Raw genomic sequence first — 23,614 nt, forward strand, 5'->3', positions numbered from 1 at the left:
TATTTATGTGCGTTGCCATTTTATAACGTCGTGTATATTATGTATACATATATACACACATTTTACTGCTGACGGACATTCAATTTTAAATAACAAGTATTGTACCATGTATATTATATATATATATAAAATATAATAAGGATTTAGGGGGGGCGTAAAAATACCAAATCAAATTACAAAAAGAAAACCATATAATATAATAAAAACCAACATCGAAACACCAAAAACAATAATATCGTAATATTATGTATATGTATATATTGATTCACTACTTCACAAATGTTTAATAATATTGCACACATTTTACTCCTTTAAACGGTCTGAATTGCTGTTAAACAGTTACCGTTAGTTTACCGCGCATGTGACGCGTAAAAAAGGAACATTCGAAATTCGATGCTAATCGCGAAAAATAATTTAGATACTTATACAATATATTATTATGATCATCTTTTGTTTTTAACGCGAGTCCTCACGATTCGTTGAGCAAAACATATTATTACACGTTTGAAGGTAATATATAATATAGATCGTAAATAAAATATCATAAATTACTGAAAAAAAAATTATTATCAATATTTTATTTTAGCGGTTATAATATAATATTTTAATTGGTTTTATGATTATCCATTAACTCGTTTTACAACATTCACGTTGTGTCAAGGCATCGTTTCTTATTCTATTACAGGGTAATTATACTGCAGGGTCTTCCAAAGAGCAAATTTCATGTGACAGAAATGATGAGGATTATGTTCGTTCTTATACGCGATCCCACCATTTTTGTCAAACAAAATTTGGAATGTCCTGTGTATGGATATTATATTATAGCTCCGAATTTCGAATAACCTTTGGCCACGAAAACACAACGGTGTAATAATATGTATAATATTATAATAGGTACCTACCTATAATATTAGGTGTTACTATAATATTATAGGCAGGGTGACACACGCTCGCGGGACCATCTGAAATAATAATAATATGTAGGTAATAAAACACGTTTAGGGGTATACTCAAAATGCAAACGAACGCCGGACCAACCAGGATTCCTCCTATTAACACAAACGGAACGAAAAAATATAGTATTATCTATTGTACTTCTATTACAACGACCGCGGTAACCGTAGCTATACGTCTTATTGTGATGGGGTTGTTGAGACATTTTCAAAATTTGACTATTTTAACATTTTCGGTAAGTACAGGAAGTTTGTTATGTTCAGATTTTTAAAATAAATCTTAAATAATTAATGACATACACTGTACTACTGTACTATTTTAATATTATGTACCTACCTACCCATAAAATAATGCATAATTTTTTTGAAAATATCCAAAATGAAATTTACAAATATCAGATATATATTAATAATATCACTGTCTATAAGTCTTATTATTATTCATATAATAATATAATATATTATACGTATAGGTAGCTAAATAATATCAACAGTAATAGTCAGTCGTCGTGCAGTAATAAATGTTATTAAAGTCATTCGACAATACCTATATCTGTTTTATATTTCACCGATTGTAGTAAATTCGATTTATCCCAAAATGTGATCCATGACGTACTAAGGTATAATTATTGATTGTTATGAAATAAAAAAGGATACAATGAGTAGGTGGGTGTACCTTTTTGACAAATTTTGAGTAATGTAACAAATGTTGAGAAAAATTCAAAATTCTAGGTAAACAGTATTTTTAGTATGTATTTTAATAATATTAAACAGTTTTTTGGAATATTACAAAACTACCATTTTTCCAACGATTCGGTAACAGCTAGTATGTATGTTAGATAATATTTTTATAAACCGTCAAAAATATTATACCAGATTATAATAAACTATATATTTTAATAATAATAAGTTCCTTATAGTATATAATTTATATTATTATTATAATTTTTATACATGGCAGACGGCAGTACTGCCCATAAATTATTAGTTTGAGAAAAGGCATTAGGTAGATGAGACATTGAGACGTCCAAGTTGTTCGCAATTTGTAACATTTAATTTATATATTTAATTTTTATTACATGTATACTAAGTATGTATGACAAATTATCTAAAGAAATGAAAATGTGTAATAACAATACAATTAACGATGTTTTATTTGTTTAGTGATTAATTAACTACACTGAAATTATATTCAAGACATAAATATTGATTAAAAAGAATATTTTTGGAGAAAAAATGATAACTTTATAGATTTGTTTGATGAAGGGCCAAGATGTATGCTCAATAAAATATTCTCTTCTACTCGTCATCCCGTGAGTTAAATATCTCTTACTGGGTACAGGGTGGGGCAGTGAAACGGATTTTAAAATCGTCTCTTTCATTGCCCCACACTGTATAAATGATGTAAATCTTTTTGACTTATCGTACAAACATAACAGATTTTGAATAGGTACTCCGTTTTTGTCAAAATACATAGGTACCTAGTTATTTAAAAACACAAAAATGGTATTTATGATTAAAAAAACATAAGATTTATGTATAGAGTGTAACAGAACACCTGACAAATGAAATAACTTTGGTTCTAACCAATATTTAAAAATATATTTTTAATGATTTTTTTTAAATATCAACATTTTTTAAAGTAAGACTCTAAGTGGAAAAGTAATAAATTTCAAATAAAAATGTACAACAACAAAGATTTTAACAAGTACTCATAAATGCTCTTATAACATTAAAAAAAAAGTTTATACTTTTTGAATATGAAAAGTTTTTTACAACTGTAACAACATTAACTACCTAACAAAAACAATGAGAATTCAAAAAAACTGTAAAAAATGAACTACATGACTTAAATAAATGTTTTAACAATCAACAATTTTCTAAAATCTAAATCATTAAAAATTAAAATTAAAAAATAATGATTAGAACAAAGGTTATTTCATTTGTCAGGTGTTCCTGCTACTCTGGGTGTAAGCAAAATATAGTCTAGTCATGTTTAGTATTCATTATGCCAATCTTACGATTTTTTTCCATTTTAAATACCGGTCTTTGTTGATTCTTAATTACCATTACTGGTTTCATGGATAGTATTTTAGACACTGAGACGTTTGTACATAGGTAAATCTGACGTAACTGCGATGTAAAAAATGCTGACAGAATACAATTATTGTATATTCAAAGTGGAAAAATATGCGTTTTAGCGGTGGAGAATAAAACTGTTCAAGTTGTCTATGTAAATTTGTATGGAACCAAAAAAAAAACAAGATGGCTCGCCGTAAATCCCGAAAGCCGATAATAGCCGTTTTCAAAATGTATGTCGTGTTTTATGCATTACCTGCAGCGGTTGAATGCCATGTCAATTCCAAAGAATGGCGCTGCAGGATGAAATACATTTTTAAACTGACGTATTCGAATATTACTGAGGTAAAGGACTAAAGGTACCAACTGGGAATCGAATTTAAACGTGAGAATACGTTTATCGCCGTCGTTCGCGATCCAATATAAAAATATTATGTTTCCCCCCCCCCCTCCCGTCCCCGAATGTCATTCTACAAACAGCTTTGACGTAGTTTATCTGTATCTACCTATATTATATTATAATATTTATTAGATCGTACGTGGCATGTGCACCTATAATAATAAGGAAGCCCCTTACCACGCACCAGCTGTGTATTATAGACATTAAGTTAGCGTTAAAGTATGAAATGGTGGAATTTCATGAAATGTCTAGGTGCTTTATACTCTAACCTGCAGCAAATAGAGACGATAAACCTATACGATAGTATAATTTAAAATTTAACTAGTTATTTTATTCATTTCTCGTGATTTCTCGGTTATATTGCGAACATTGGAAGTAGTTAGGATAAAACTACATTGCTGTGGCGTGTGAACTAGTTGGTGCCGTCCACGTTGTCGTTAACTCTGTTAGGCTATCGTGTTCGAAGATTAAAATGATAATTTTTTTTTAATAAAAAATAATAACAACAATGATACACACCTGCAGTGGTGTATTTAGGTTTTTGGTCTTTGGGGGTATGATTTTACCAAGTAGCCCAGACTTTAAAGTTAGAGGCCTTAAGTTAGGATTACGAAACATTTTGCGTATTATATACAACCTATTGGGGGGAGGGGATTTATCCCCTTGATTCCCTCCTCTTGTAAATACGCCACTGTTACACTTTTGCATCGATACCTACCTATATACGTCCATAATATTATTATTTATTATATTAGAATGGTGTATTCCACGTTTTATGAAACGTAGGCAGTAAATAAATAAATTTAATTTTTAAAACATTGTAAACAAACTATATGTATATTAGTTACCTATATAATTGAATTGTTGTAGGCAATTTTGTATGGTTTATATTTTCATGTCTTCATACAGTTTTACGCACATTTTTCATTCAGAGATCTATTTTGTTCTAAATGTATGTGAACAATATTTCAAGTATAAATCGATTATATTGTTTTTCTTGAATGTAATCAATACTTTATAATGTCAAAATAATAATAATTGTATATCTAATCTTTTACCATTAAAATTTTTAACTATTACCAATCGGGGATTGTTTAGATTAACTATAGTTATACTTAGTTTCATACTTCAACACTAACATACTTATTATGTTATACAAGAATAGTATCAAGTACGTATATACAGGGTGTGGTTACCTGGTGCTATTTATCATAAACTATAATATTCAATTGACGTAGCCACACAATACGTGGCATTGACATTTTCTATATGCATGTCGTGTATCTATGTACGGCGAAGGGATCTCATAATATAAGATGTGGATAAGATATTGCTCGGTACCGTTAAAAAAAAACACTCTCTACACTACAATAGGTACATTATATCATAGGTATATATAAAATATCGTAGTAATGGGAAACGTTATTCGAATTCAATTCAGAACTCACGAAGCGAACATAGTCACTTATTTCATAGCAATAATATATCGTACACGTAATACATAGGATATTATGCTATATATATATATATATATATATATATTATATATTATTGAAGTAAAACTACTTGCGCAATAGTATAACGGTACATAATACAATATATATATATATATAAAATATGTGTAAACGTATCTAATATCGCGTCGTCTGCAGAAAGCCACTAGAAACATGACGTATAGAATATTACACGCGTGTCGTTGTAAATATTGTGCACAATAGTATATATAATATAATAATATATTTTACTCGTTTCGCAAACTTTGAAGGCGCGTCTTGCATTCGACGTGCGAAACGCGATTGCGAACGTTTTACGGTAGCTTTTCCTAGTATACAAGCTATTTGAAAATAGGTGACAAGGACGGTGGAGTGGTGTCGGAAATGATTGTGAGGAGAGGAGGGGGGGAGGGGGGGAATAAAAGGAGGAAGACGAACGATTTTTCGCACATTTCACGACTATACAATGTCATACGTCCTCCGATCTTCCGGATTTGTACACGCTTTTTGAACTGCGTCGGATCGTGGAAACTTCCGGGAGAATTGATTCCGTTAAACTCTGATTCTAAACCTCAACAGTGTGATTCACCAGTCATTCGCTCACTTCCATTTTTTCCTTTAATAACAAATGTATTCTCATTTTTGAAACATTTAAGTGTGCCCAAGGACCATCGTATTTTTATTATTATATTTTCTTTTCTTTGTATGATCACCACATGATGGTGAATCGTTTGCTTAATTCTTACCCCCATGTAACATCGTTTATTGAACCAAAAAATAATATTCAAATTACGTCACAAATAATGCGTAGTATGGCGTAGTGGATTGTATATTCAATCATTTCGATTTGTATACCATTTGAGAAGTGTAATGTGGCGATAGAAACTTTTTTTTTCAATTATTGAGAATCACCAATTTATATTATAAATTGTAAACCAGATTTTTTTTGAAATGTTCATATATATTATATAACTATTTCAGAATTTGATCTGGAAGTTTCTGAGTTATTAAAGCATATTTTATTCTAAGTCCTTAAAGATGGTTTTACAAATTTTATAAATGTATGTTTTTAGATTGAAATATTAATTACTAAAATAAAGGTACTAATCACCATTATCATGAATCAATTAATTTAAATTTGATTATTCTTACCTTTTCAAAGGTAAATAACTCAAAGATTACTCGTTCAAATATCGGTTTAGAAACAAAACAATTCTGAAAAATAGTCATCATAAAATTTAAAAAAAATGGGGGAGTGAGCATGGTTGGTTGACCACTCTGCATTTGATATATTAGATTATCATAATTCTGGCTGAAGGAAACGAGACGATGACAACTAATAAGAAGTATAATACACGTAATATAATTTATAAAATTATTATCAATATAATAACATCGATAGTAAATTTGATCAAGTTTTATCTGCTGAGATGAAAAAATGGTAAAAAAGTGACTAGAATAGCCACAATAAATTAGGGAATGCGAGTAAAAAAAACCCCACTGGTAGGTAATTCAAGACAATAGATTCGTAAAAATGGGGTCATTTGGACGGTTGTTGAAATTCTCAACATGCCAAAAAATATAATACCTATACGATATCGTTACAAAAGTGAAACTAAAACCATGTCGTACTTACGCGCCTTTTATCTCTTAAAATATGTAAGCCCTGCACGCAGTACGCACATAGAAATAATAATGAAAATAAAAAATGCAAATAAAACGCCACATGGTCGGCCGGAGGAGGATGAAGATAGTGTAAACTAAAAAAAAAACGTTCGCAATCGCGCTACATACACGGAAAACGTTAAGTATATAGGTACCTATTTAAGATGATACTTGCCCAGAACGGCCAGTACGCATAGGCTCTGCCGTTGGTGTTCATAATAATAATAATAATATAATATTATGCAGAGACAAAACACGAAATATGTTTAACACTCGATAGTTATACAGACGGTATTCTATATGTTACACATTTCGTGTTCATGTGAACGGTACAAATTCGCGATATATCCCTCGCCGTCAAATAAATATATTATATATTATTTTAGCTGCTGCATGACCGTGTCCGATGGACTGCGGTTTTCGAGCTCTTCCGGTCATACGTGGCTATAATATATTATATTTTTATCGTATAGTAAAACAACATATTATGGAAATAATAATAATAATAATAATAATAGTAATACTATTTTTAAGCGATATATAACGCAAACGTCGTTAATATCATATTGTTATAATATATTATGTAATAGGGAGTGGCACCCGGTTGGCAAAGCAACGGACTTGCATGCAGGGAACGTCATTTAGTCCCATTCTGAAACGCATCGCTTATTGTTATCATAATATTATTATATTGTTATTAATTGTGTGTGATCGTTTCTCTGATGTATAATAACATGTATTATAATACAACACGAACACTTAGCAACAGTACGCAACATCAAAATAATAGTGAGTATACCAATAACGAAAGTATACGCGTTGTTTGTGTGTAGGTATAGGTAATAGGTATATGGAAAAAAGTCGTTTTCGTTTAGGATTCTCAAACGATGAAGCGAAAAAAAAGCATCGGTATATAATATCATCATACCGATATAATATTATATTATCATAGGTACGTATGACTACGGACGAAATCGGTATAGAATAATATATTATTATAGTAGCTTACAACAATATATATTATAAAAACCGAAATACGTCAGTATAATATTATATTATAGGTAGTAAATATTATAATATATGCGCATAATAATTATATATATGTAGAAAACACTCATCAAAAACATCATAATATAATGCATATTAAATTATAATAATATTGTGTCGTTCGTACAATATTATCATATTGTTAATTACTATCAAAAAAAAAAAAAAAAACACGAAACATTTAAAAAAAAAGGTAACAGTATAATATATTATTATTATATTATATTATTATTATTATCGTTCATGTTTGTACCATTAGTACTTCGGACACGGAGCTTATACTGAGAACATACATGGTGACTCCGACCTCTACTGGGGGCCCTGCAACGATATGTTAAAACGTCAGTGCCTTATATTATAATAATAATATAATATTATCACGTATTTTCAAATTATATAAACAATATATTATAATATTCAATTAGGTATAATAATATGATCGTCATTTTCGACAAACAGATAGAATTTGTACATGATTTAGTATTATTTAAATATATATATATTTATTATATTATAATATAGGTAGTATCCGTCACGACATGCATGCATAGGTATTTAGGTACCTACACACAAGGCCGGATTTAGAATTTTGATTGTCCTGTAGTTCAAAAAAGATTGTGGGACTCTGGGTTTAATATATTTTTCTTCCTTATTCCCTCAAATTGTCGCCATGCTATACAATACAATGTTCTGTATCACCTCACCATTGATTATTTACAAATAAATAAAATAAGTGGTTTTCTTTGTGTTACGACGCAGTCGTAATATTTTAAAATATATTTAATGATTTTTGTAATCCATCAGTAAAAAAAAAAAAACCCTAAGGTAATTTCGTGAGGGATCCAAAAAACCGGGCACGGGGCATTTTCCCTTATTGCTTTCTGTAAAATCTGGACCTAGGTATACGACCTAAATATATAATGATGATGCAGACATTGTATGTTTTCAATATTATTATATTAGATCGGAATACATTTTTAAATACCTATTAAGATGGTAAAATTTGGTAAAATGGTAAAATGATAAAATTGTATTGTTTTTACAAGTATTTATAAGTTATAGAATCACATGTTTAAAAATATCTTTGAAAAATACAACCAGGAAATAATTACTTAAAAATCGTTTCAGTAATATTATTATATGCTTTTGAATGGTTGAAAATTGAGATACTAAAGAACATCGAAGAAAATAATTGAAACAAAAATATCAAAAGCAAATGTTTAAGAAATAATAATTATTATAAACTATATTATACTTTAGATTATAAAAGTGAAAGTCATGAATTCCATAGTACAGTTTTTATCAGTCTGATTTAGTTTGGCAAAATATGTTATTACCTATTGCCAAGAACTTTTCAGTCTCACCACATGTTAGATTATCTACTACAGGACGCTGAAAATTTGGACATAAAACAAAATGTTAAATAAATATTTGACCCTTCAAACCCTTTATAACAAAATATCTCGTGTCAAACAACACACATACACACGGGCTTAGATCGATATCTCAAAATAAAAATATTATATTATAGTGTTTCATTATATTTAATTCTGCAAAATCGATATTTATTACTGATCGTTATTTTTTGAACCTGTTATTACAACGACCATGGAATATTAAACGCTCGTCGTACCTATATTAATCATATAAAAAAATGCACATCATTCATAAAAAAATTATTGTTTATCGATTGTAGTGCGTAAAATGTTTTTGGTCGAATGGATTGAAAATATGCCATGTAGAAATAAATCCAACGGTTAAGACACCCAAAACGAAAACGAAAACGATAATACATAATAATATAGTGTACAATATTATAACTCGACTCGACTCGACTCGATTTTTAAGGACTATATTATTATCTTTAGTATAAACATTTTAATAACTCAGAAATTACTTGTTCGAATATTGATTAAGGTACATACAAATTTTCAGAAAAATCATTCACTGAAAAATTTATAGCAACAAAAGAGGGGTTTAAATGTATTAAAAAATAGACGTTTGTATCGCTTTTTGTAGTACAAAAAATCTCAAGAATTTGAAAATATGGACTTTAAGTATAGGTATATGAAAATTCAAAATATCGGAAATTTAACAAAAGAATAAATGCTTTTATAGAAAAAAATTAGGTTGAGTGAGCATAGCAAGTGTAGGTAACACTCTGTATATTGAAATGTTATTACAAAATATGTATTAATCATTATTGTGGCTTTGTTCTTTAACCATCACGTACCTGCTTTATTATAACGGTTTAACACTGCGGCTATCTTTTATCGGACCTCGTGGTTTCAATCAATTTATTCCGGCGCATTCGTTCTTGTTCATAATACCAAGACGTCATAAAATATATAACGACTAAAACGTCTCGAGGGCGATGTACATAGAATTACCGCACGTTACGCGTAATATATAGGTAGTGTTTTCAACGGGAAATTAACTATACAACATATTATACCGCCGCCGCAAGTACTTATACCGGGTAAGTCCACGGTATCTTAAAATAGTATTTATATCAATGTCGTACGAATCGTCACGACAGTGCGGTACACCTCCACCACAGTCCATTCGCGTGCAAACGGTATTCGGCTGGCGATGTTAAATCATTTTTATGTGAACCGTTTTGCGTATATTATACTTCGCAAACACGCCTATCATATTATTTTATAGTTGCATACATACCATAATAATACGCGTACATGTCGAGCTGGTACCGCTTTTCCCTTCGGTTCAATTGCATTTTGTGCTGTATTACGAGGTTCGGTAGTTATTATTACCGTTGTTGCGACACGCGGAGAGCGGAACGAATTTGATAGGTCTCGACACGCGAACCACGAATGTCTATATTATACGAAACAACGCGATTCGTTCCTGTTCAGCGGCGTGCACTGCATCGAGCCTATACACGTCACCCTGATAACCATAGTTAGGTAACCGTGGTATTATCGGCTCGGACGTCGATAGCGGCGGCTCATTTAGTCATTTGCAGTACGAGAGGCAAAATCCATCGGTGACTAGCCGAAAATTCAGAGGGAATAACAATTATTACTGTCGACCAGTGTGATATTATTGCTTACAGTCCCGTCGAGAGTTACAATTGTTTTTCTTTTAATAATGATGTATCATTTTTAATAGAAATATGACGCAATGCGAATCAACCACTGATGTGTGACTTAAATATTATTGTGACTTGTGACAGTGTAAACGACAACGGGCTATAATACTTATCACTTATAAAATATAATGATTGGCATTATTGATATTATTATTAATTGCAGTATGAACATTAGCCGGCGCGGTGTATAGGCAATATAGGTACATTGGTGTGTAGGGGCTTATAACACTATTTATTTTGTTAAAATATATATTTTGTATCAAAATATTTTGATTATTTCTATATTTATAAATTATAAGGTGTGATCACATATCTTAATATATTTTTAACGTAACACAATTTAAAAAAGTCCTGAACTCTGACTTATTAACAGTAATACACTATCGCATTATAATAATAATATTATTATTAAATACAGGTCTCGAAAACGCGGAGTTTAATCAACGGAAACGATACATGCGGTTGGATATTATAATATTAAATCGATTCGCGCGATATGACTGACGGTAGCCCTGGGCTGTATAGGTATTATAGGCAATTTAATTGTACCTATCATGGTGGTGTACGCACGAATTAATTCGTGTTATTAATAAACGGCGCACGTTCTCCGGTACCGTTGTGCAGATAGAATTACCTCCACGTCCCCCGACCGAGCTCAAGTCTCCGCGCTCGCGTATACACACACTCACCCACTCACTCTCTCTCTCTCTCTCTCTCTCTCTCTCTCTCTCTCTCTCTCTATCTCTCTATCCCTCTCTTTCTCACACTCTCTCTCCCGCTCTCACACAAAAACACCCACATATTATAAATGGTGGACGGTGGGAAATTTTAATAACACGGCGCGGTGGGTTGAAGGACTAAATATTATTAATATCCTGCCTGCCTGCCTGCCTGGCATGCCATCACCACTTCTCTTCCTAAACGATCCTTCACATCATACATAATATATATATATATACCACGTCATACAATTAATAGAATCCCGTCCCGGGCCGAAGCCAGCAGCACACGGATAGTCATTGGTTCTGCGCAATATAATAAATATATATTATATAGTATATACCACTTCCCACACATAATAATAATAATAATAAAACGATCTCTGTGGAATGTCTTCCGTCCCGGAAAGTGTGGTCGAAATAACGCGTACAATATAATATATTATGTAATGTATAATTGATTGTCGGCCCCGAAAACGGACTCGGTTCGAGCGGTATATAGCGTCGTACATGTGTGTGATGTGTATATTATGTTTACGGGTGTATATGCGTATATATAGTAGCTTTGGAGAGTGTATAGTGCGGTGGATATTTCTTCGCAGAGGGTTGTAAATAGTCGCGTGGCACTCGTGTTTCCGTGCTTCTATATATATATATACAAGTTTATATAAATAGTATATTATAGATTATGTAGGTCATGTTTTTCTAACCCCGTCGCGACGGCGCCCCTTCATACACACGAACGCGCGACGGATATAGTATAGCATACAAACACAAATACGTACATGTTATATGATATACTCCTACCGAGCTGAGCTGGTTCGCTTCGATGTACAACTCGTAACGTGTACCGTGTATATTATGCGGCTGTGTTGTAAATCGTGTGTGTGGCGTATAAATTACGCGTTCTATGACGTTTTTCTGGGCCACAACTTAAATATAAAATATGTGTACATAATATACCGGGTGATTCGTTTAACGTAAGACGCTGAATATTTAACAAACGCAACTACTAACGATTATGAATTTTTTTTTTTCACCTAATATAAGATCGTTTTTATTTTTTAATCGTAATTTTTTTTTAAAATTTTTTTTAGCGACAACATGTATTTTTCTGTTCCTTATTCCAAAGCAGAACATAATTTTGTGTGAATATGTACATTGATGTATAAATATCAGATTTCGGACGAGTAATTTATAAGTATTTAAAATTTATAGACGAGCGGAGTGGAGTGACAAGAGTAGGTACCCTGCAAAATGTTAGTCCACTATTCCGATCATCTAAACTTTAAATTCATATTATAACTGATAAACAACTTGTCTGAAATTTAGTTTTTATTTAATGAAATACTATGAACATTGTTCAGTGAACATAATATTTCACTTCAGAATATGAAATAAAATTATTTGTTGTTCATTCAAATGAGTAAACAATTAAAAAATCTTATAACGATAAAAAATACTTAAAACATGATTTATTTTTTAAAAATTATGTAAAAGAAATACTTTCTAAAACGTTACTGTTTTCTGAAATAACGAGTGTCTTACTTCGTTCTATGGATCACCCCATTTATATAAATATACGTGAATATTATATACAATATTATTTACATTATGTACTGCCAACGGAAACCACTGGAAGTTTTTCTGCCACAAGTATATATGATAATAATATAATGTCCTGTTTTATGCGAAACACGTTGCAAATGGCGCAAAATAATGATATCCGAAAATATGTTTTCAAAAAACAGTACAGCATTTAAAACGTGAATACTTTTTATTTACGTGTTTAGACTAATTGGAATACTTAGCAGAGTCGATATACACCTCTTCAAATCAAAGTTCATTAGTTAAAGTTTATCAATGTTTATCGAAATATATACTATTTAAATTCACTAAACTTGGGTCCAACACATTGCTTACGATAAAACTGAATTTGATTAGATATATTGACAAATTCTGAATCGATGTCGTGGTGTCAATTAATAATCGCATATATTATAATAATAGCCGTAGTGCTTGGCGCCAACAGTAACTAACAGCTTCCTATTTGTCGTGATTCGTGAGAGACCCTCGTGAAAACATTGATTAATGTTTTATAATTATATTTGTGCACGCAGAACTCTTTATTGATAGGTACACCTCGCACCGTTTCGGTCGGTGTATGCGACACGAATGCTCCACTATATAGTCATGTCTTAATATGTATACACACAAATAAGAACATGGAATTATGTGAGCATAATTGTGAAATCACATGAACAGAAAAGTAAAAGTTTTCAAACGACCAAAGCATCATTAAAATACTAAGCTTTTTCGATATTAATTTACTGCATTGATTGACGCGAATCGATGGGCGAACTCTCGAGCGTCCCGAATTCAAAATAAGTATCACCTAAAGCCCAAACAGACTCTGTAACATAACTAATTTATTGTATAGTGTAAAGGCTTCAGAACCACCACGAGGGAAATGTGAAGCTGGTGAATTAGAACTTTGAAATGTTTCGATAATGGTCTTGGTCCATAAGGAACTCTAAGCGTTTACTCAACGTTTTCTTTATGATTTTTTAACCGAACAACATATTATGTTGAGGGCATGGGAAAGTCAGATGGAAATGGTAGATCGATCAAACAATAATTATTACAACAATAATTAGTAATTAAACAATCCCTACACACACTGCATGAAGTCTTTCGAAATTCCTGAGCACGCTATGCAGACGGACGTATTATACATATTTAATGGGCGTTCGTATTATTACGATGCATCATATTATTCGAATTGTTGAAAATGTTATCGAACGTTTCGACAACAATATAATAATATAGGACCTGACCGCATAGTCTGAGATTTGTATTGTTGAATATTTAAACGGTACAATGATATAGATATAGTACATTGCGTAATGTTTAATTCGGTATACTGTTATTGTTTGACAAAATATTACGCTGGAATCGTGGTCAAAATTTTATTGATAAGATCACAACTGTCATTGAATGCCGAGCAGTTAAAACAAAAATTCCAATCATGTGCGCCGTGTGCCGAGCTTGATATTATATAATAATATATTATATTCAGACGTCCTCCCAAATCCGTCACAGTACGTTTATTTTAATAACAATAGGGTGTGGATTTAAATTTAAATTGAATGTCCCGAAACGTATTGTTTTTCACGCACAAAATTCGTTTCAAACAACAAAAAACTTGTAACTTTTATTTCAATTTTTTTAGAATTTGTAGGCATTTTTTAAACGTTTAGCTGGTAAATTTTTCGTATGCCTATTTAATAAAAATAGATAAAACTTGAAAACAATTTACCATAAGTTACACCAAGTAAAAGAAATAGTTGTTGTTTACTTTCCTTTGACATTCTATTTTCATTACCGCAAGTATATTTTTACCTATGCACCACATAAAAGAGGTGACGGATGCACGACGGTTTGACAAACAAAATGTCCGTTACATGCAAGCAGATATTATATTATATTATAACCTATAGGTGATAGGCGGTCGTTGTATTATCGACTAACTCGCATCAATCGTGATAACGCCAAATTAAGTAAATATTTAAATAATACAAATAAGACTCTTGTTTATTAATTTCATATCCATTAAAATATTACCTAGTATGTTAAAAACAATTGTTTTTTTTTAAAGTTATGTAATATTGTTTGTGCATTAAGTGGTTTTTTTAAAGGCATTTTTCTTGTTTCTTATGACATTCAAATGTGCGCCAAAACAATAACAATAACGATCTGCTGGATCGGAGTCTGCGAAAAGAGAGTGCAAATCTGCGGACCGCGTAACACCGAAATACTCGCACATGATTGGTTGACCGAAGACGAGTCGTAGTGGGGTGTGAAGGGAAACAAGTGGGTGACGTGCGGGGTGTGACCGGACCGAAAAGTGCGAGTGGAAACTGCAGCACATATTATATATATATGTAATAATAACTAGATTATACAGGGCGATTCACCAAGCATGCTCACCCCCTTTGTCTTCAATGACACAGTTATTCAAAATCTAATTTTTGGAATTTTTAAATACATACATAAAAACTATAATATTTTCAAATTCTTGACATTTATTGTACTACTTATGGGGTGTCCTGTGGTGATACATACTTCTATTTTTAAAATAGGTACCTTACTCCCCGTTTAAACAGCAAATTATAAAGTGGCCGATTTTTCTGAAAATGTTGACGTATAAAAATTAAAATTTGAACGAACAGTATTTAAGTTATTTAACTTTGTGTACTAAGGATAATAGGTTCATTACACCAGGTTCAGATAACATATGGAGGATGTTATGGTGATTTTGAAATATTATGGTAATTAATATTAGTCGAACAATATTTATGGTTTGTAATAAATAACAAATACTATGGATCCAATGTTATATCTATTTTTATTTCTGAAAAATCAATTTCGAGGTCTATTATTCTTAGTATTACACATTTCATTAACTGAGTAACTCGTTTACACGTTGAATAACTTACATCCAAATTTTCAGTAAAAAAGGGGGTTTTCATTTTAAAACATGGTCTGTAAGTACCTATATTTAAAAATTCCAAAAACCCAGAATTTAAATGAATTAATTATTAAAGGAAAAAATGGGGGATTTGCATGCTCGGGGAATCACCCCATGTAATATTATTATTCCACGCTGACCTATCTCCGCCGACACACGTCCGCCCACAGGTATACGGCTGCGTATATTATATTATGTACCACTTCGCGTCTTACATATTATTATTATTATTAATATTATTATATATAAATTATACATTATATTGCGCTATGATGTACACGCGCGTTTTCAGTACAGCTCTTCCTCGCCGACGAATTGGATTAAAATTATGAACGTCCCTTGATAACGTATTCAAAGAACGTAAGGTTTTATATATTTTGCATGCTCGTGGATTCGCACGCGCGTTCACGGCGGCGCGGGCACCATAGTCACACCGGCGGCGGCGGCGTCCGGAAACCCCATGAATACCAAACACGATGTACTCGCATTCAATAATGCAAAACCATTAAGGTTTACTGGTGCAACGCGTATTACATTAGACCGGCTCATGAAACATAATATTCACCTACCTGGCCACCTACGCGCGTATTTGTACTCGTACCTAAGTTATACAGGGTGTGGTCTGCACTATCGCCAAAACAATGAATCGATTCCGAGAGACACGTCTCCTGCAGAGCCATACTTCCAACATACGTTTTATATGTCACTCGAGTGGGGGCGGGGGTGTCTCGTGGCGAGATCCACTTCGTTCTCAATACCGCCCTTGTAATTTCCGGCAAATTGTAAATCACAATGACAGTTTTTTTGAAAATGTTGATGTACGTTCTATCTAAATTGAAATTCAAACGAGTAGTTTTTGATTTATTCGACATTGTTTATAAACAGTGACTTTGTGATATTGGTCCACGATAACTATAATGGGTATGGAACACGTTTTAATATTCCAAAAACCAGAATTTGGATGAATTCATTATTGAAGGAAAAAAACAATTGGGAGCCTGTTGAACACCTTATTCATATTGTATAATAATATTTTCACATATTATACCTATTATGTTATATTAAATCAGTGTGTGTGTGTGTGTGTGTGTAGTATATAATTATAACTGCGCTAACGATACCGATTGAGGGAAACGTGAATTAATCCGACGTCATATAATATTATGTTATAATATAGCGCGCTGTCCGATATAGGTGTCCGCCTTAGCCAGATAATGAATAGATGTTTAATAATAAAATTTCGTTAATTTCAATTTTTCTCTAGGTGTACAAAGAGCCGCTATTTTATATTAGATACTTATAGTTCTATGCTGCAAATTATTTAAATACGGCTTGTTGTCATTTTCAAGCCGTTGTCGGTTTCTAGATTACATTATTATATTGTTATTTACTCAAGTTCGTCAATACGCTTAAAGTTATATTGCAATCATCAATAAATACTTAAGCTATCATCTGTTATATTATTATATATATACTGATCCCTTTAATCAGTAATCACACATATTGATGAATATGTTGATGTTTGTTTGATAATATTGTATGCCGTGAATTTTCGATATTATAGGTAAAAATAGTGTACTATTTACATTGACAGTACTTGTATCTATTTAAAATTAACAATTTGAACAGTAAAATTTTATTTTAAAGACAATTTTTGCAATTATTTTGTAAATTTTTAGTGTATTAGAAACATAACTTTAATTTAGGTTTATTTTGTTCTACATACAAATTAGTTACAGTCTTTCAGGTCGATCCGAATAAAATAAAATATAATATAATAATATTTTGTTTGACGCGTCCTAGAAAATGAACGACGGTGGCGCTGCGAGATATGGATTACGGAATTATAATCCGAAGGTACGCCACTGCATGGTGTGTCTGTCCCTACACTGACGGATGAGTTTTTGAAAATGTTAACCCTATACACAAATCGTGCTTGAATAAATTGCATTTTTTTTTGCCCAGGAAGTGCTGGTTTTTGAAATGCCCGGGTCATTTGTTTTTCTGTCATTTCATATTGTGACCGTCGCGCAGTGACGCGAACCAGTCAGTATAATATCGCCAATACGATTTGGTGGTACAGCGATGTAAATATCTAAATAATATAACAATAATATATTGTATTTGTGATTTTTATTCATTGGGTAATTTTTACTTCAAAACGCAGTTAAGATTGGTTAAAAGGGTGGTTGGGCGCCCATCTCAAGAGTAAACTTGGGGTGGTCACTGGTCACTCTTAGCAACGTGCCTGCTAATTTCGCGAGGTATAACGTTATAATATCGTTTATACTTTCATAGACGATGATGACGAAAATGTTTAATAACGTGTGATATGGAACCTTTGTGCGTTTCGACGAACAATGTCAGATACAATTATAACAATACTATATAATATAGATGTGCGATATTATTATATTACATTGAAGTAGGTATAAAAGGTTTAATAATATTATATGTATTATATTATTATTATTATTATTATATTCTATATCGGGTGCGTGTGTGGTTTAATTGAAAAACGTAATTATTGCAGCGAGCGGGGCATAATAATAATATAATCACGGCCGGCACAAAGGCAAATCCACCGTCGTGTCGCGTGCGCACCTTTCCGTGACCCAATTTTCGCCGAAGCGCCAACGCGCGCGGTTCGTCATCCCTCATCCTCCTCCACGTATTATATGAAAAATTATTGTACCTGTGGTGCTAATAGCCGTCGTTTGATTTATCAACACACACACACACACACACACGTAAATAACTCCGCTTTTGACGGACGGAATAATGATTTATATGACGGCCGTTGGTGAAAATTGTGTGGGGATGGGGTGAAGAGGCAGGCTTATGAGAGCTTAGACCACTCAAAAGTATTTCAAGCCCCTCATAAAACAAATAAAAAATAATTTAAATACGATTTTCCGTCATAACATACTGCCCAAAGTGTCTATAACCAAGAACTACGTTTGGGGTGATCCATTTAATAGAAGACATTCATTAATTAAAACTAACTTAGTTAGCATTAGTATTATAGTATAGTGACTCCCTAATAATATAGTACCCCACGTCCACCTATGATGACAGCCGTGTGAAAATTATTCAAAATATCAAAGAAATTCACATGATTATCTCCCACGTGCATTAGCATTTAGCATTATTGACAAAACTTCATGGTAGGAGAGGGGGTGGAAATTTAGTACTGCAGTACAAAAAAAAAAATACGGTTTTCATCCTCTAGCCGAAGACCGTCCAAGCGTACTTGAATTCTACACCTAGGTAGTTGTTATATTTTCAAAAAATATTTACTGTTCATAACTGCCATAAGTTATTATTTTTTAAATTAATTTAAATGCATACAAATAATTGATCAAATCCAAACGCTGTGGGGCGTTCACGATATATTTCTATAACAATATTATAACATGCGTCGAGGCGCAAAGCCGTTTTTTTTATCATTCCGCGCAGAGTTCGGACCCGGTCGGTTTGGCATGTCCTCGGGGGACCGAAAACATAACTGTATATATGTGCGCGTTCGCCGGAGGTGGATGTTATATATTACAGTAATCCAAAGGGGCAAATAAAAATCGCACGAATTCATAAAATATAATATGTATGTTACTCCCATGCTACTGGTAAAAATAGTAACTACAAAAATCAAATTTTTGGGAACTTGTGTGTTTTTAATTTTTTTCCAAATGAAATAAATATTTCAAGTATACCTTTTTCCAGAAACAGATGGAAGTTATGCCGGCAATTCAAAAAAGCTGTTCATTCTGGGGTAAATTAAATTGGATATTTTTCTCATAATAAAATTAAGAAATAACTGCTTTCTCATTTTATAATTACCTACTCCAACACATTAAATACTTTGGTATACAATAATTAAGAAATGCAGTATCATCAATATCATTACCATTGTGAATGGAAAATTCAATCACTGCAATGAACAAATAATAAATAATAATTAAAAAAATTATTTACGAATTGACGAATAATACTTACTTAAATATTATTGTTTTATAAATCGCTTAATGGCAACGAAATTATTATCTATATCAATAGATACTGCAATATATATATATATAACAACTATTATTAAACGGGTATTATAAGAAGAAAATACAGTAAAAGCAAAACGTATTGAGTCCTAACCTAGCTCAGTAACTGTGTGTCATATTTGATACGATTACTTTTACTGCAGGAATTATTGTTGTTAACTTCGTTTTCCTCTGGGAAAGTCACTATTTTTGTGAGTTTTTGTTAGCTAATAATTACTATTTTAGGACAAGATGCCGTTTTTTGTGTATTTTACCTTTACCCATATAAATTATTTTTGAAAACTCGCATTTTAAAAATGGGCTCGAACTGTGATTTTTTTCTGTAAACTGAAAAGGAATATTTTGAAAATCAACAACAGTATAAAGCTATGGTATAGAACATAGTATAAGTTAGGTTAGGTTTTAGGAATTAGAAGTATGCGCAATGATAAGACTGTGCATATTTTTTTAAGGGGCAATGTATAATTTATATAATATGCAATAAACAATAAAGTCAAGGGGACGTCACAAGTATATATTTGATTTTATACAATGCACAAAAACACAAGGCGATGCACATAGGAGAAAAACATGGTTCGTGTTGAGCATACCTTTTATTTCTTATTCTATGACATACGACGCTGGGGATGAGTTGTAATAACACTTGTGGAATTTATTTCAAGAAAATTGATATAACAATAATATATATTACACAAAATAGAAATAGTTTTTACGTTCAATTTTATGTTTTATAGGTTTTAAATGTTGAAACCAAGATGCATTTTTGAAAATTCTATGAAAAATCAATCATACATATTTTATTATACTCGTAATGATGATTTATTGTGATGGGTTGTGAAAATAAACAATGTATATCTTGCAAAATAAATAATAATTATTCCGTCGAGCTACCTATAACCCGTCGCTTCACCGCACTTTTGTCCACAAACACAACTGGTAATATTATACTACATATAAACATATTATTATATCGTATTAATGGCACAAGTCGTACCTATATAATAATTTTATTATACACTATACAGGGTGATTCAACAAAGCGCACTCAATTCCTTTGATAGTGTATTAAATCAAATTCTTATTTTTGAAATGAGATATAATGAGATATACCTTTAATAGATACCTACTTAAAGACTATATTTTCAAATTCCTGACATTTGATGATCTACCTTTCAAATGAGAACCCTCCACCATCCTATTGACTGTAAATTATTTATACGTTAATATAATATATAGTTTGAATGTTTCAAAGTACGAAATTCAAAATTCGTGCGAGTAGTATCTCAGTTATTAAAATGTTTATACTAAGGAATATATAAAAAATTCTTAAATACAGTTTTACAAAAATATAAAAGAGATGACGTACAACAATATTGGATCTAGTATTTATTATACTTGGATCATTATTACGAAATATATAAAATATGTTGATAAATTAATATTATAAAATCGTGTGCTATATTATTGGAGCTATTATATGTGAGTGAAAATTGGCATAGATATTAGTATAATTGTAGTTGTCGCAACTCGCAAAGAATGTACATTGCTGAGGGTCCCGAGTTTGCGTATTTAACAATGTCTTTAATATATTATTATATCTGCGTATATTATTATAACCAACCTACTATGCAGTTTAAGTGCAATTATATTTACGATTCCCGCACGCCGAAAAGTTTTTGACATCATCTGCAAGTTTGTGTCATGAATTATGTTTAAAATGGAACTAAAAATCAAAAAACAGTGATTCGATATTGTGCAAAAATATAAAATTCATAAAATCATAAAACCGATATATTAGGTACAAGTAATTTAAGTTTAAATCAGAATAACTATTATATCGATTACCAAAATTGAAATTAAAACCAATACATTTCATAAGCCCCGGTTGTGGCATATAGCTGATAATATCGGGGGCGATCAATTATTCAACTCGCCTGTAGAAAAAAATTGTCGGTTGTTATTATTATTACATCGTTGTGCATTATGTAGACGTCACGGTCGCGTTTCCCGCGAGGGTCGTCGATCGCACGCGTATTTCGGATCACTGTGCGCATTTGTGTACACGACAAATAGCATTAATAATATGAAAAAAAAAACCGCTCGTGCGCTGTACCAATATATTATTATATATACGGGTCACGTCGGTCTTCGATTCTGCCGGTTCTCGAGGGGGTGCAAAAAGAAAAAATCGTATCGAAATCGGATCTGTATATTCGTTCGGTTGCGTCGCCCAGAGAGAATACGCGGTTGAACTCGAAATCCATCATAATGTCACATACTACCTTTAGAAAATAATATTTTGGGTCGGATTCCTATAGTGTCTTAATACGCGTACCGTTATGCACAGTACAGATTATTTTTGTTTTACTATACGTCACGATACAACAAAATGTATCGGACATTATCATCCATTTCGACCTAATAAACACCTTTCCAGTGTTCCAATTATTGCGTCATTAAGTCGGGTTATAACACCGATGATAAAATGTATTTTTTAATTGTTAAGTCCTATATTAAACTAAATTGTGTTGATATATACAAGTTTTTCAATCATTCGATGTTTGACTGATTGTATCTACAATATTATAAATAATGATACATTATTTGTACATAATCATTGTACACGCTTCATAATGTTTTTAAATACCCATTTATCGTTTATCGAATTTACAACAATAAATGCCCGCAGAACATAAAAAAAGGTAAAAACAATTTATACACCTGACTTTGCAGGGATTCAATGGACTATCTCCGATTGTACCATGCTCACTGTACAATATTATAGGTGTATTATTATTATTACTTCATCATTGTTACAACATGTAGTTGGCGTTATTCATTGCCATAATTCAATGAGTATCGTAACTTTTTGCAAACATCGCCACACTATCATTATAATTACATATATATGTAATACAGTCGCGCAATAAAGATTATAATATAATTATAATAAGTGTAATTAACGATGTAGTGATCCCTCACTTAGCATTATAAATGTATTCCCTAGACACTCTGCAGTTTAATGTTTGGATAGTTCATGGTAGGTTGTTGAAGGAAGAGCAGTGTTGTTTTCGTGTAAGAATAATAATATGTATTTATATAAACTTTTGAACATTTGTGGACAGAGTGGATCAACTCTGACCTAGAATATAGGGCAGGTAGCTAAGTTACACTTTGGGTTCTGCACTTATAAAACAAGCAGTGATGTTACCGCGGAGGGAAACCACCTGTATTATGTAAGCCCTAAACCGTGTCTACTGATAATATGGACTTAAATGGCGACAATATCGGGGCGTGGCTCAACGACTAATCTAACTCCTGTAAGCTGGAATGTTTGACTAATTCTAATTCTATAGAGTACCGAGACTTGTATATTTGTACGAAGTCTCAGCTAGTTACACGATAGATTATAGACAAGGACTAAGGAGATGGATATTGAAGAAGACCGACCTGCAGTAGGTGAATTGTCGTTGCAGAATATTATTATCCTTATGTAATTTCTGTGATACTTAACTTCGTTAGCGAATACCTATAACGATTCTAAGAATCTGGCAACTCATGTC

At 31.9% G+C, this 23,614-nt stretch overlaps 1 protein-coding gene across 4 annotated transcripts in view; it reads right to left on the reverse strand.

The window, feature by feature from the left end:
- LOC132940857 (gamma-aminobutyric acid receptor subunit beta-like) overlaps nucleotides 1-23,614 on the reverse strand; it is a 72,166-nt gene that overhangs the window by 20,921 nt on the left and 27,631 nt on the right. For 2 of the 4 annotated variants that reach the window (XM_061008650.1, XM_061008648.1), the window contains exon 3: nucleotides 7,891-7,958. The exons of the other annotated variants lie outside the window; for them this stretch is intronic. In XM_061008650.1, the coding sequence (XP_060864633.1) occupies nucleotides 7,891-7,958 (68 nt within the window). The remainder of the gene's footprint in view (nucleotides 1-7,890; nucleotides 7,959-23,614) is intronic. 4 annotated transcript variants of the gene reach the window in all.

The sequence above is a fragment of the Metopolophium dirhodum genome, chromosome 3 (genome assembly GCF_019925205.1).
Source record: "Metopolophium dirhodum isolate CAU chromosome 3, ASM1992520v1, whole genome shotgun sequence".
In the NCBI taxonomy this organism is placed as follows: Eukaryota; Metazoa; Arthropoda; class Insecta; order Hemiptera; family Aphididae; genus Metopolophium; species Metopolophium dirhodum.